The 13,540-nt window shown below is 43.8% G+C and overlaps 1 protein-coding gene across 2 annotated transcripts; it reads right to left on the bottom strand.

The window, feature by feature from the left end:
* Window positions 1–4,037, bottom strand: LOC125520929 (uncharacterized). 2 transcript variants are annotated; one of them, XM_048685972.2, is made up of 10 exons: window positions 3,597–4,037; window positions 3,376–3,495; window positions 2,570–2,616; window positions 2,222–2,489; window positions 2,015–2,101; window positions 1,876–1,932; window positions 1,625–1,750; window positions 1,369–1,434; window positions 1,059–1,274; window positions 1–735 (listed from the first exon to the last, which is right to left on the bottom strand). In XM_048685972.2, the coding sequence occupies exons 4-10, from the start codon at window positions 2,322–2,324 to the stop codon at window positions 233–235; spliced, it is 1,158 nt and encodes a 385-aa protein (XP_048541929.2). In that variant the 5' UTR covers window positions 2,325–2,489; window positions 2,570–2,616; window positions 3,376–3,495; window positions 3,597–4,037; the 3' UTR covers window positions 1–232. The 2 variants fall into 2 exon arrangements, with proteins under 2 accessions (XP_048541929.2, XP_048541930.2); XM_048685973.2 differs by having other exon boundaries at window positions 40–735; window positions 1,101–1,274.
* Between the last annotated feature and the right edge of the window lie 9,503 nt (window positions 4,038–13,540).

Genomic DNA, 13,540 nt, shown 5'->3' with positions numbered 1-13,540 from the left:
TGAAAAAATACATCGCCCCGAAGGCCGACAACACAGGAATGGAGCTCACCATAATTCTTGGTACACGTATGACCATGTGGTTGTCAATATTTACAGGTATAACGACTAACAACTATCCAACAACTATCCAGAACTAAATCCAAACAACAGAAAGGCCTTCCATTTTGTGTGCTACGTATCATCACTGTTACATGTACAACGAATAGCAGCTATAGTTTGAGAACCGTCTCAACTATGAAGCAAGGGAGGTACGGCAGATCTCCACCAACTCGCCTGCCCGTGAAATGTGAAACAAAACCACTAACGTACGCACTGCTGCCGTGCGCGCATGCACGTCGCCAAAACAGGCATACGTCCTCATCCTGAAACCATCACGTTTCATCACCTTGCCTCTGAACTCTGGCTCAACAAGCAGTGTGCACTCCTCGATGCAGTAAAGGGTCTCGTCCTCATGAACCAGCAGCCTCTGCATCACTGTGTCTCGGGCCTCAGGGAGTAGACCAATCGCACCACGCTTCACACAGGGCCCGTGCTTGCTTAGGTAAGCATGGGCGAGACAGCAGCTGCACACCCGAAGAGTAGGGTTGCAACATGACGTAACCCAGTCGGCGAGGGACCACTTGGCTTTCCCCCCCTCTCGCTTTGGCTTAGCACAATTCTCACAGAGGTGCTTGACCTCTACCAGTGGCCTGTCACGGGAGATGTGCGGGCTCATGAGAGCCCTCATTGCCGCTTCTGCACAATGAAAAAAAAAGAGCAAATTAGTACAAATGTATAACCTACCTATCCAGCAAAACAAAGAGCAACGAAAGACAGGTGAAGGCATCTAAAACCACTAGATCGTGCACAAGTACACCATACCAAAAGTTTGGTAGGCTTTCTGGCCAACATCCTAATAAATTAGCTCAACAAAGTTCAACTAAAAACCATAGCGAACTGAAAAGTCCATTCCTTGGTAAATCCTACCTAGAAACCTAGGTTGGGTAATACTGACCACTTATGTAGGATTATTAGAAATTATGGCACAAAATCACTGATCAAATGAACTTCAAACTTACCAAAAAAATTCAGCTGACACCATGTAGTGGTCAGGTACTCACCAGGGTCACGGTCGGGTAGGGCACCATGTTGCAGCAAACGACGCCACCATTCAGGTGACATCGCAAGCATCGCTATGAATTGCTGCTTTATTTGTGCCTCTTTTTGGGCGGGGACAGCTGGACTGTACACCCGGAGGAATGGGCTGGCTGCTGACGTTGCAGGGAACCTACAACCTGCAAGGCAAAACAAATAACAGCATAAAGCTTTGCAATTTGCTGAAAACAAACACCTCTGAAAAATTCAATACAAGACTAAAACCGACTGGACCTGCAGGTACGAGAAACGTCGACCAAGGGCAATTGTATAAAGGCGACTTGTGTCCCTTATCTTGCGCTGCAATAAAAACAACAGCAGTTGCTTAGTCAGTGGAAGAATTCACAAATCACAAACATATACAGTGACAATCACTTCAGTAGCAACAAATCCACTAAGTTAGCAGTGAGATTGAACCTGCAGTCACAGTTTGTAAGTTTTGATGGACCAAAAAAAAAACTGTACATAAACACCGAGATTGCCAACTTACAGTGACAGCCTTGATGTTGCGCGAGAGATGACAGTGATGACTCAGAGCTCCTTCCTTCTTCAGGAAATTTCGAAGGAATACTTGAGCTCGTTTTTGTTTTTGCATCGGACCTGAGGTCGCCCTTGGCTGCAATTATAACAATCAGCATTTTCTTAATCACTGACAACCACAATTTACACATCACAAACATCCAGCATTTACTTAAGCAACCAGAAAAACAAAAGTAAAAACCGTGTGATTGAACAACTTACAATCCCACTTTTGTTGCGCTACTGAAAAGTTTCCAGAGTTCCTTGAGCCGCTTGATTCTGCACACACAACATGGTGATTATTGTAAATTGAATTCAGGGACAATAAACATAAACCATGCAAATGCACAGTGACACTAACTCTGATCAAACTCATTCATCTGCCTAGAATATCTTGTCGGAGTCCTTGTGGCAGAAGCATTAGCATCCTTTGCACGATTCATTGATTCTGCAGGCATGTTGCTGATTAGTGGATATGCATTTTAAGAAAGTACGGAGAAAATATAGATGCCTGAGCTACGTGTGGTGCTAACTTTACTTTCTATCAGCAAATGATCATTTGAATTACCTGACAGAGACTGTACTGGAACCCTTTTGAGCACAGAAATATGATCTTCTATAAACATAGTGAAGAAAAATATATATCCTTGTGATATTATCTTGACGCACATAGTCTTGTATATACATATATATAGTCTATAATTCCTTCCTCGTAACACATGTCTTGTGTAGTATATATTTGCCACTTCCGATATTCAAGGAGATATATTTGCTCCAGTACAGATAGATAGAAATCTCCAATAAACCACAATAATAAGGAAAATTGCCCAGTAAATCTGTAGGGTTATTCAACGTATGTTCAGTAAAACATAAAAAACACATCAGGTTTTTTTTGTTAAAGGTGAAAATGTTAAACCTGCTTCTGAAGAAGTTGAACAGTAAGAGATCTGCGGCACACGCAACCTGCAAAAATGGAACAGTTTTACAATTTATATGCGGGTAAAGAAGTATTTTTTTTATTACATTCCATTGTTCAGGATACGGTAACTCGTACCATATTAGAATCCCAATAGGCTCTTTTCGTATCTAGGGTCAAGTATGTAGTCCATATTAGAATCTCTAAAAAGACTTATATTTAGGAAGGGCGGGAGTAATTAATAGCAGTCGCACAGAAAAATAATAATAACGACCAAGATGCTTGAAAATAGTGCTGGACACAAAAACAACATGAAAGAAAGACCTCAGCAACACTACTTCTAGTTCCAGGATAGTACCAAACAGCCCAAGGAGGCACGAACGAGGTTGATAGGGTTGGCCTAAGTACCAAAGAGCCCAAGTAGCAGCAGCAACAGTATAATACTCGTACGTAGGAGTACCGAACATTAAAGAAACACAGGCAAAATCGCTACAATAAAGTGGAGGGTCTTTCCGTTTCTTTGCAATGAGCGTTGCTAGAACTGTTAAAAATATCGGCCGATATTTAAGTTAATCGGCCAGTTTATCCTGATTCCGTAGGTGTCAGGCCCTGAACCTCGCAGTAGGTCACGGATGCGATAACAGGTTATCCTTGGCGTTAACTGGTCAAGCGGATTATCCAAAAGAAGAATTTCACAAAGGAGGAATCATGAATTGGGAAAATTAACACTTATTGCACTGGATTAACCGGAACAGGCTACACAAACATTTCATAACAAATTTAGAGAAGATTGATGAAGTCTTAACCTGCAATTTGTTGCGTTAGACCAAGCAAGCCGGGCCAAGTACTCAATGCCAGAGGCCTTGTCCGGGAATGGATAGTTATTCAGACGAGCCCTCAGGTATGCTTCTGGAGGATTAGGGTCTCTGGAGAAATCAAAGCAAAGAAGTGAGATGAATGGGGGAGAAAAGTGATCGTTTCAACAGCAAGATCATCATAAGCAAGAAATTGGAAAAAGAATAGCAACCTCGTGCTCTCCTCTGGAAGAAGAGCCCTCCCCACGAGTCGGATCTCCTAACACTGGGGGTCTCCAAAAGAACCAGGCAACCCGTCGATGTACTCCAACAATTCGAAGGGGCGCTGCCGGACTACCAGGTTGAAGATGCGAGCCGCGTCCAAACCTGCGCTTGGAGACGAGGCGGAGCCGGATGTCGTCGAGGTGGAGGTCGAGGTAGACGGGGAGGGGCTCGTGCTCGTTGTCGTCGTCGCCGCGTAGGTCGAGGAAGGCGTGGACGAGGTCGAGGCAGGCGCGCCCGAGGTCGAGGTCCGCGCGGCGGCGGATCTCGCCGTCGGCGCGGCGGATCTCGCCATCGGTGGCGGTGGTCGTTCTTCCTCTCTTTTTTTTTTAGGTAAGGTGGGCGCTCTTCCTGGGGGAACCGGTTCAGCGAGGAGGCAAATGAGGTTCCGGTCCGTCTCCCCGCTCGGTATTTACCCCTCCCTCCCATCACTAAAACCGGACCAATCAGCCCCAAACTCTCTTAAACCAGATCAATTCCCCCCTACGATGGTTTTCGACCTGATTTTCGTGATTTTGATTTTTTTTCTTTTGCTGACTAGACTAGTTTTTTTTTTTACATAAGTACAGACACAAGCGCTTATATACACGCGCATACACTCACCCCTATGAACGCACACACGCACACCCTACCCCTATGAACACCTCCGAAAGACTGAGCCGGCAAATCATCTTGAGATTTATGAAGTCATCGTAGGCACCTCGTCATCGACGGGAACATCTCCTCCCACTGAATGCGCATCGCCGGAAATCCTGAAATAAATCCAGGAATAAATGCGAGCACCAGGATTTGAACCTAATGGGCCGGGGATACCACAGTCTCTCTAACCATCCAACCACATGTTGGTTCGAGCTGGCAATTCAGGTGGTTTCATCAATTGGTGACGCCGCCCGACCAATCAGCCCCCTAATTCAGGTGATTTCGCTCCTCATTCCCCTAGTGCCTCGACGTCAACCATGCCGTCGGCACCCGCCCTTGCCGCCATGGCGTCAACCACGTCGCCGCCGTCGAGCGCCCCTACTTCTCCACCCACCGGTGAGTCCCCATGTGCGCGACATGTTCTTTGTTCTGTGTGCCTCCTTCCCCGGCAGTGCATGATCGCGCCAGGACAGGGGATTTGTGCTTAGTAGGAAACATAGCTGCCATGGCAGGGGATTTGTGCTAGCCGAATTTGTTGCCATGGCGGCCAAATCGAGCAGCTGCGGGGGAGATTGTGGGCAGGTGCAGGGGATTTGTGCTACCCTTTTTTTTGCTGTGTTTCCTATGTAGTGTTCTAAAGTTTGTTTGTTTTGGGCAGGTGTTGTTGATGAGGCAGCAAATGAAGATGAACCATTTTATGTGTCATTGCATTATTCGCAAATTTGAGACAGTCGATGGGTTGGTTGAATACAATGGGGGGGGGGACTGATGATAACATTTATTTTGGGAAGAGGAATAACCTAGGATATGAGAATTTGTTGTCGCATGCACATGACATGTATCATGTTGATATAGGACATTCCAGGGGAAATTGTAGTTGCAATATGCACATGCTTCTTCTAGGAAAAAGTTAGAGTGATGGTTTGTTATTTATTCATAATGATGCAACTGTGGACAAAGATGGAGCATGCAACACATATTGGGTCATGTGCAGAGATCTATGTGGAGGGAGTGTTAGTTTGTGAAGAACAAGTTATGCAGTTGCATAACAAAGCAGATGAAGTGGTAGTGTTAGTTTCTGAGACATATTCCAATCATAAAGGTGGCAAATTTGCATTGCTAAATGTGGATGATGTGGAGACAGACATGGTTGATGAGATTTTTTTTATATTAGATGTTCCAGCTCAACCAGAAGAAGAAGAAGAAGTAGTTGCACAAGTTGTGGTAGGGGTCAAAAGGACACCTGTTGAGGAAGAAAATCTAAGGATAATAAATCTAGCTCATGACTTTGTCACTACATATGAGAGTCCATTGAAGATTAAGAAAAGTAGACCAAGTAGACTTACAACTAAAAGAAGAAACATGCCCGTTGTAGCTGCAGGTGAAGCTCCACTTGCAGCCACATCAGCTGCAGGTGCATCGACAACAGCTCCAGGTGCATCCACATCAGCTCCAGGTGCAACTACAACAAGTCCATCAACCCCAGCAACAACTTCTACAGAGAGAGCAACAATTGCAAATAAAACAAATTGTGCAAAGACAAAAACAACAACAACATGTCCAGCACAGAGAGGAACAATGCCACAGTTTACTAAAAGACAAAAACCATCATTAGCTTCTGAATTTGAGTATGTATCTGCAGATCATGTTGAAATTGGAACAAAGTGCAAATCAAGTAGTACATGCAGATGAAAAACATGGAGAAGAAGATGATGATGAGAGTGATGTTGACTACCAACCTCTTTCAGAGCACATTTCTGCTGAAGAATTAGAGGCAGCGGAAGTTAGGAAATTAGCAAGGGAAATTAGGAGGCATAAGAGAGTGAATAAATTAGGGGATGATATTGGTCTTGTCATCAAAGATAATAATGTCATTGAAGGATTGTCTGGTGATGAGAAGTTGGATGGAATAGAAGATGATGTTGTCTCATCAGATGATGACAACTCTTTTGATGAGGAAAGTGATGCTGAGGGGGCCGCCCAGCTAGTGAAAAGTAAAAGTCAATGGAACAAACATAACGACAAATCAGAAATACCTACATCTGAGATAGGAATGGTCTTTAGAGGAAGGCATCAAATGAAGAAAGCTCTAATAAAATATGGCATTAAAATGCATTGCATATTTCTTTCACCAAGGATTAAAATCATATAAGGTTGGTGCAAACTGTACTTGGCCCGGTTGCAACTGAATGGTCTATGTTTCTAAAACTAGTAGAAATAAGTGGCTACAAGTGTCTACCCTTGTAGATGATCATCATTGCATTCCAAGAAGGGAAAACAAACTTGTTACATCATCTGTTATTGCTACAAAATATGGCAAGCTTATAACAGCAAATCCGAGTAGGAAGTTAGAGGATTTGAGGAAAACTGTACTTGAGGACCTATTTGCTGATGTGACAATTGCACGGTGTAAGAAGGCAAAGAGAATGGTCATGCAGAAACGGTTGCATTCCACTGAAGGAGAATACTCCAAATTGTTTAACTATCAGTTAGAGCTCCTAAGAACTAACCCTGGAAGCATAGTTGCAGTAAAGTTGGCCCAAGATGAAAATGATGGATCATATGTATTTCAAAGGTTCTACATGTGTTTTGATGCCTTCAAGAAAGGTTTCCTAGCAGGCTATCGAAAATTTATAGGCCTTGATGGTTGTTTTTCAAAGGTGCTTGCTATGGACAAATGTTGTGTGTTATAGGAAGAGATGCAAATAACCAGATGTATCCTATTGCTTGGGCTGTCGTGGAGAAAGAGACCTTTGAGGCATGGTTCTAGTTTCTTGCAAAAATAAACAAGGACTTGAAAATAAGCAATCAAGGAGATGGACAATTGAGGACATTTTCCCTAAAGATGAGCAAAAAATGTGTGCAATACACACATATGCTAATTGAGGGACCATCATCACATGGCAAATTTACTTTTGCTCTTCTCTAAAACTTGACACATTCTAAAACATAGCAAATTCTGAAAGTCCCTAAAACATGGCAAACTGCCATCATTTAAAAATAATAATTTTCCACCATTTTCTTCCAATGTGTATATTATTTTTATTTCTCTACCATGGCCAACATAGTATATGGAGCATGGTAAACTTTTTTATGGACCATGGCAAGTTTTCATCCAGACATTTTGCCATCACAATAGATTATAAACTTTGTCTAAACTTGCCATGTGATATGTGACACAAAAAAATTGATCATCAACATTTTACCTTTTTAAGAACAAGGCAATTTTTAGTTTGTAGCATGACAATTTTTTAGTTTGTGGCATGGCAAAATTCACTTTTCTATTTTTCCATGGCAAATTTTTACTTTAGTAGCTGATGGCAAATTACATTTACTTTTCTATCTACCTTGGCAAATTCACCTTCATTGACATGGAAAATTTATGTATATCGCCATGGAAAATTTTAACTTTTATTGCCATGGAAATTTACATATTTTTTACCATGGAAAAGTTATCTACTTCCATGGCAATTTCACTTCTACATACATGGTAAAAATTTACTTTTGTTGATCATGGCAAATTATTGATATGACCACTAGTGCAAAAGATAATCTTCGGAACATGTTAAGTTGGCTCTTTTAGTTTTGAGGTTCTGTCAACTAAACCGAAGAAGGATGCTGTGAAGCCCAATTTTAGAATGCCTCCATACAGATGGTGTTTTGTTGGAAATAGGTTGCAATCTCATTCTTGTGTAGCCGCGTGAGAGAGCAGTGTCTTATTTTGTTTTGTGTCTACTAGTAGTAGTCACGTAGCTATTTGGTTGTGATCAGTGTAAGATTGAATAGAACTATTTTTGGTCGATTATTGCAGCCGCATACAGAAGTATATATAAGAGATTACAAGCCAGCAAGACCTATTACAATACGACTAGGACTAGATAACTTGAGAGCCAAGTAATAGTCTAACATCCCCCCGCAGTATCAACGGGAGGCTCGACAACGTTGAGACTAGATCAAATATTACAAAATGATGTTGATGGTAGTCCCTTGGTAAAAATATCCACAAATTGAGCCGTAGAAGGAACATACAGCACCCGAACTTGTCCAAGAGCCACCTTCTCGCGAACAAAATAGATATCAATCTCAATATGTTTAGTCCGGCGATGTTGAACATGATTCCCGGACATGTAAACAGCTGAGATGTTATCACAATAAACAATGGTAGCTTGTGCAAGCGGTCGATGCAACTCTAAGAGCAACTGACGAAGCCAGACCATATCAGCCACAGCATGTGCAACCGCACGATATTCAGCTTCAGCAGACGAGCGGGAGACAGTTACCTGCCTTTTCGAAGACCAAGAAATCAAATTGTCACCAAGAAAAACACAGAAACCGGATGTAGATCGTCGAGTGTCGGGACAACCAGCCCAGTCTGCATCAGAATACGTGGTGAGAGAGGTAGGGGAAGAATTGTTTATGTGGAGACCATGGTTGAGAGTACCTTTGAGATACCTAAGGATGCGCTTGATATGATTATAGTGAGGTATGCGAGGATCATGCATATAGAGACAAGCTTGTTGGACAGCAAAAGAAATTTCAGGACGAGTAATGGTAAGATACTAAAGGGCACCAACAAGACTACGATAAAGAGTAGGATCATTGAAAGGATCACCATTGGCAGAAAGTTTGAAACTAGTATCGACAGGAGTATGGGAAGGATGACAATCTAGCATACCAGCACGGTTGAGAAGATCTAGGATGTATTGACGTTGGGAAAGAAAAAGACCTGATGAATCACGAATCACTGCAATGCCTATAAAATGATGAAGAAGACCAAGATCTGTCATATAAAACTCAGAGCGGAGATGAGTAATGATGCGGTCCAAAAAGGTTTGAGAAAAAGCAGTGAGAATGATATCGTCAACGTAAAGAAGTAAGTATGCAATGTCAGAATTATGATGATAGACAAAGAGAGAAGCGTCAGAAAGAGAGGAAACAAAACCTATGGTTTGAATAAAGGAAGAGAAGCGTTGAAACCATGCACGTGGAGCTTGTTTGAGACCATAGAGAGATTTTTGAAGAAGACAAACATGGTATGGATAAGAAGGGTCTTCAAAACCAAGAGGTTGCTGACAGTAGATGGTCTCTTGGAGAGAACCATGAAGGAAGGCATTTTTGACGTCTAATTGGTGAATAGGCCAGGTGGAGGAGACAACAAGGCTAAGAATAGTGCGCACGGTACTAGGCTTAACTACAGGAGAGAAAGTTTCATCGTAACCAATGCCATGTTGTTGGCAATAGCCGCGACATACCCAACGTGCTTTGTAGCGAGAAAGAGTACCATCAGAGTGAAACTTCTGACGAAACACCCACTTACCAGAGACAATGTTGGTGTTGGAAGGACGAGGAACAAGCTGCCAAGTATTATTTTCAGAAAGGGCTGAATATTCTTCTTGCATAGCTGCAGCCCAATTAGGATCAAGAAGCGCAATTTTGTAAGATTTGGGAACTTGGGACAAGGACAGGGTGGCGTGAAGGTTAAGACGATCTATGGGTTGACGAAAACCTGATTTGGAACGAGTGCGCATAGAATGGTCATTGGCTGAGGGAATAGTGGGAACAACGCGAAAGGGAAGAGGAGCAACACGGATGTCCGGCGCAGTGGATGATGCGAACAATGGAGGGGATGGTGATGAATCAGTATGTGTGGGTGATGGTGGTGGAGGGGATGGTGGCGCATCAACATGTGTGGGGGATGGTGCGGGAGGGGATGGTGGTGCATCGGTATGTATGGGCGATGATGCAGGTGGCGAAGTTGGAGGGTTATGATTGGGTGTCGGTAGTGTAGGGGCATTAGGTTGGGATGGTGGTGAAGAGGTATTTGGAGATTGAGATTGCAGAAGAGGAGCATAAAAAGGGAAACGAGTAGGAGGGTGGTTAGGTGGGGAAGTAGGGAGGTGTGATGGAGCGGTACATTGAGCAAATGGAAAGATATGTTCAGCAAAGGTGACATGCCGAGATACAAGAACCCGACCGGTGGATAAGTCAAGGCAACGATAGCCTTTGTGTTCATCCGAAAAACCAAGGAGAACACACGGGAGAGAGTGGGGAGAGAGCTTATGAGCGGTGGTAGCAGAAGTGTTAGGAAAGAAGAGGCAACCAAAAACACGAATGTCGGAGTAGTTTGGATGACATAGAAACAGAGAAAAGTAGGGGGTGACGTTGGGATTGGCTTTGGTGGGACGGATATTGAGAAGATATGTAGCGGTGTGGAGAGCCTCGGCCCAATATTGGGAAGGCATGGAAGATTGAAGAAGAAGGGTATGAATAATTAAGAAACAGTAAGATGGGGCGACCTAGGAGCTCTCACAGCCATCCTCGCACATTTTACGTCCGATTAGTTTTTGACCGCCCTGATTTAACGGCCAGAGGTTGCGGGCCACGTGATTGGGCTGCTGCTCCGCAAGTTTATTTTGGTAGCCCCTCGTTCACCGGGCCATGGCCCACATCTTTGATGGCCCGTTGGTAGCGAAGCGTCGTTCTTCCTTGCTTCGTTCCTTGGTCGACGACGGTGTATCAATAGCGATTAGTTTTCTTCCTCTTCCTATTTGTCTTCCTTCCCTTCTTCTATCCGTATTCTTTTTTTTTGCGGGGTCCCCGTATTCCACTCTTCCAGACAACCTTTCTCTCCTCTCGCATCCCAGGCCATGCCCCCTCCTTATTCCGCTTCTTTTTGACATCGACGATCATGATCCTTGCGCACGAGAGCTTGTCCCGGATCTTTTCGTTAGTGCTTCACGTTGCTTTGCATTTTCAGGGATTTATCTCACAACAATCTGTTAGGATCCATATCTAAATTTTCATTTTTATATGAGTCTTTCTCGACCTGACTTTATTTTTCCAAACTATGCAGCAGACCCTTTAAACCATTAATTTCTTCATATTTCAGGTTGATTTGTCAAGCAGCAACACGAATAGATCAATACCTCTGAGTTTGCTAGAAGAAAAAAAAAACATAGGTTGCTGACACTAAGATTTGCCACTTGTTTAATTACATCATCCATACATCATAGAGTGCAATTGACAGAAGTAAATATTTCATCAATTTTTTTTATTTCATCAAATTTGGGGGAACTTTCATGTTGATATGGCGCCCCCACCAAAGAAAGGTTATCTGATTGCACTCTACAAGTTGTATTACGAGGTCTAGGAATGATAAGTTAATTCCAGACTTCCAATTAGTTTTCTTTAATTCAGTCCTACTAATTATCTTTATAAGTTTACTTTGACTATATCTAAATAATGATTTTAATTCATGTGATTATGATTTCTACAACCACGAGAACACATCAAAGATGAACAAATTAGAAAGGTGGCAGTGCAAGGTGAGTGCCCATGTCTTAGCTGAACGATTTGCCCAAGATTGCACATCTGAACCTCATCATTGCTTTACACCTGATTGATCAAGTGAGATAACAACAAAGCAACAACTTAGGAAGAGGTTGCTGCTGCATTGGAATGTCTTGAACGGTGTCAAGTACACGTACAACACCTCTGTGGAGAATTCCATAGATGACATGAAATTGGCACATGTATCTATTTATTTCTAGAAGGATTTGACAAGGCCGCATCATCATGCCCAGCTGTCGTATAACAGAAAGAGGCTGTCGGTTGTGATATCATCATGTCTCGCCTATATTTGGAGCCGTCAAAGCCGCTCAAAATTTCTTGGATGTTTGTACTGTTTAGATTTTTATAGATAAATTTACTATATGTTGTCAATATGGGCGGGCGCGGCAAAGCGCGCCTTTATGTTCTAGTATCATTTATAGTAAGAAGAGAATGTTCAGCTTTGCCGTTTTGAGGAGAAGTGTAGGGACAAGAAAAACGGAGAAGAATGCCGTGGTTAAGAAAGAAGGTATGATTTTTAACATTATCAAATTCACGACCATTATCACATTGTATGAAGCGAATAGGGAGAAAGAAGTGCACGGAGACGTATCGCTGAAAATTGAGAAAGAGAGCATGAACGTCGGATTTGTTGCGAAGAGGAAAGGTCCAGACAAAGTGTGTAAAATCATCTAATATAACAAGATAGTATTTAAAACCAGAGACACTAGCGATGGGCGATGTCCAGAGATGACAATGTATTAATTCAAAGGGATAAATGCTTGAAGAGCTAGACGAACTAAAAGGAGGACGCACATGCTTGCCTAATTGGCATGACTCACAAACGGAGGAATCGTGAGAATCTCTATGACAAGGTATAGTAAATTCACTAAGAACAGATGCTAAAACTGCAGGATTGGGATGTCCTAGACGCTGATGCCAGAGATCAACAGATGCCATCATGGAGGTTGGAGAGGCAACGACAGGAACACCATTGAGAGAGTATAAGTCACTGGAGCTATTGAACCGCGCGATCTCGACCTTAGTCTGATAATCCTTCACAGATAAGCCAAAGGGGTCAAATTCGACAGAAACAAGATTATCACATGTGAATTGACGAACAGAGATTAAATTTTTGATAAGGGCAGGAGCAACAAGTACATCACGAAGAAGAAGAGTTTTGGTGGTGGAGGGAAGTTGAGCCTGACCAACACAGTATATGGGTATAGAAGAACTGTCACCGAGGGTGATGGATTTAAAAAGTGGTGAAGTGCAAGAGGAGAGAAACATACTAGATGCAGACATGTGACTAGAAGCACCGGAATCGAAAATCCAATCCGTACCTGTGTTGCCTTGGGAGGCAAAATTGTTCATGGCCTGGATGAAGGCGGCTTGGTCCCAGCTTGGCGGTGTAGCAGATGTCGGCGTAGGCAGCAGGGCCGGCTGGTACGACGGCGATGGCAGTAGGGCCGACGGTGGGGTGTAGTAGTGGCCGCCGTCAGCGTAGTAGGGAGCGCCATATGATGGAGTAGCATGGTAGGCGTGAGTCGGCGGGCGAGGCGTGAGGAGTCCCGGGGCACCAGTATGGGGCCGCACGCCGGGCTGCCAGGCACCGGTGTAAGCCGGTGGAGCGCCGAGGGGAGCCGGAGAGGACCATGGCATGGGCCAAGCTTGGACGAGCCCCGTCCAGGGATCATGTGGAGGATGCCAAGGCGTAGCTACTGGTGGCGCACTTGGGGCCGACGACGATGAAGGAGTGGGCACCAAGCGCGTCGTAGGCGGTCGGCAGATGGGGTTCTTGCCGTGATAATTAGGGCTGGGACGCCAGCCTGGCGGTGGAGCGGATGCGGTCGAGGAAGAAGACACCGCTGGTGAAGGGGGCGCCGCGGGTGCCGGACCACGCGGAACGGCAGCGAAGAGCTGAGGG

This window comes from Triticum urartu, chromosome 7A (assembly GCF_056163025.1).
Source record: "Triticum urartu cultivar PI428250 chromosome 7A, HENAU_Tu73, whole genome shotgun sequence".
Taxonomy (NCBI): Eukaryota; Viridiplantae; Streptophyta; class Magnoliopsida; order Poales; family Poaceae; genus Triticum; species Triticum urartu.
Note: the sequence above shows the minus strand (reverse complement) of the source record. Positions and strands in the feature narration are given on the sequence as shown.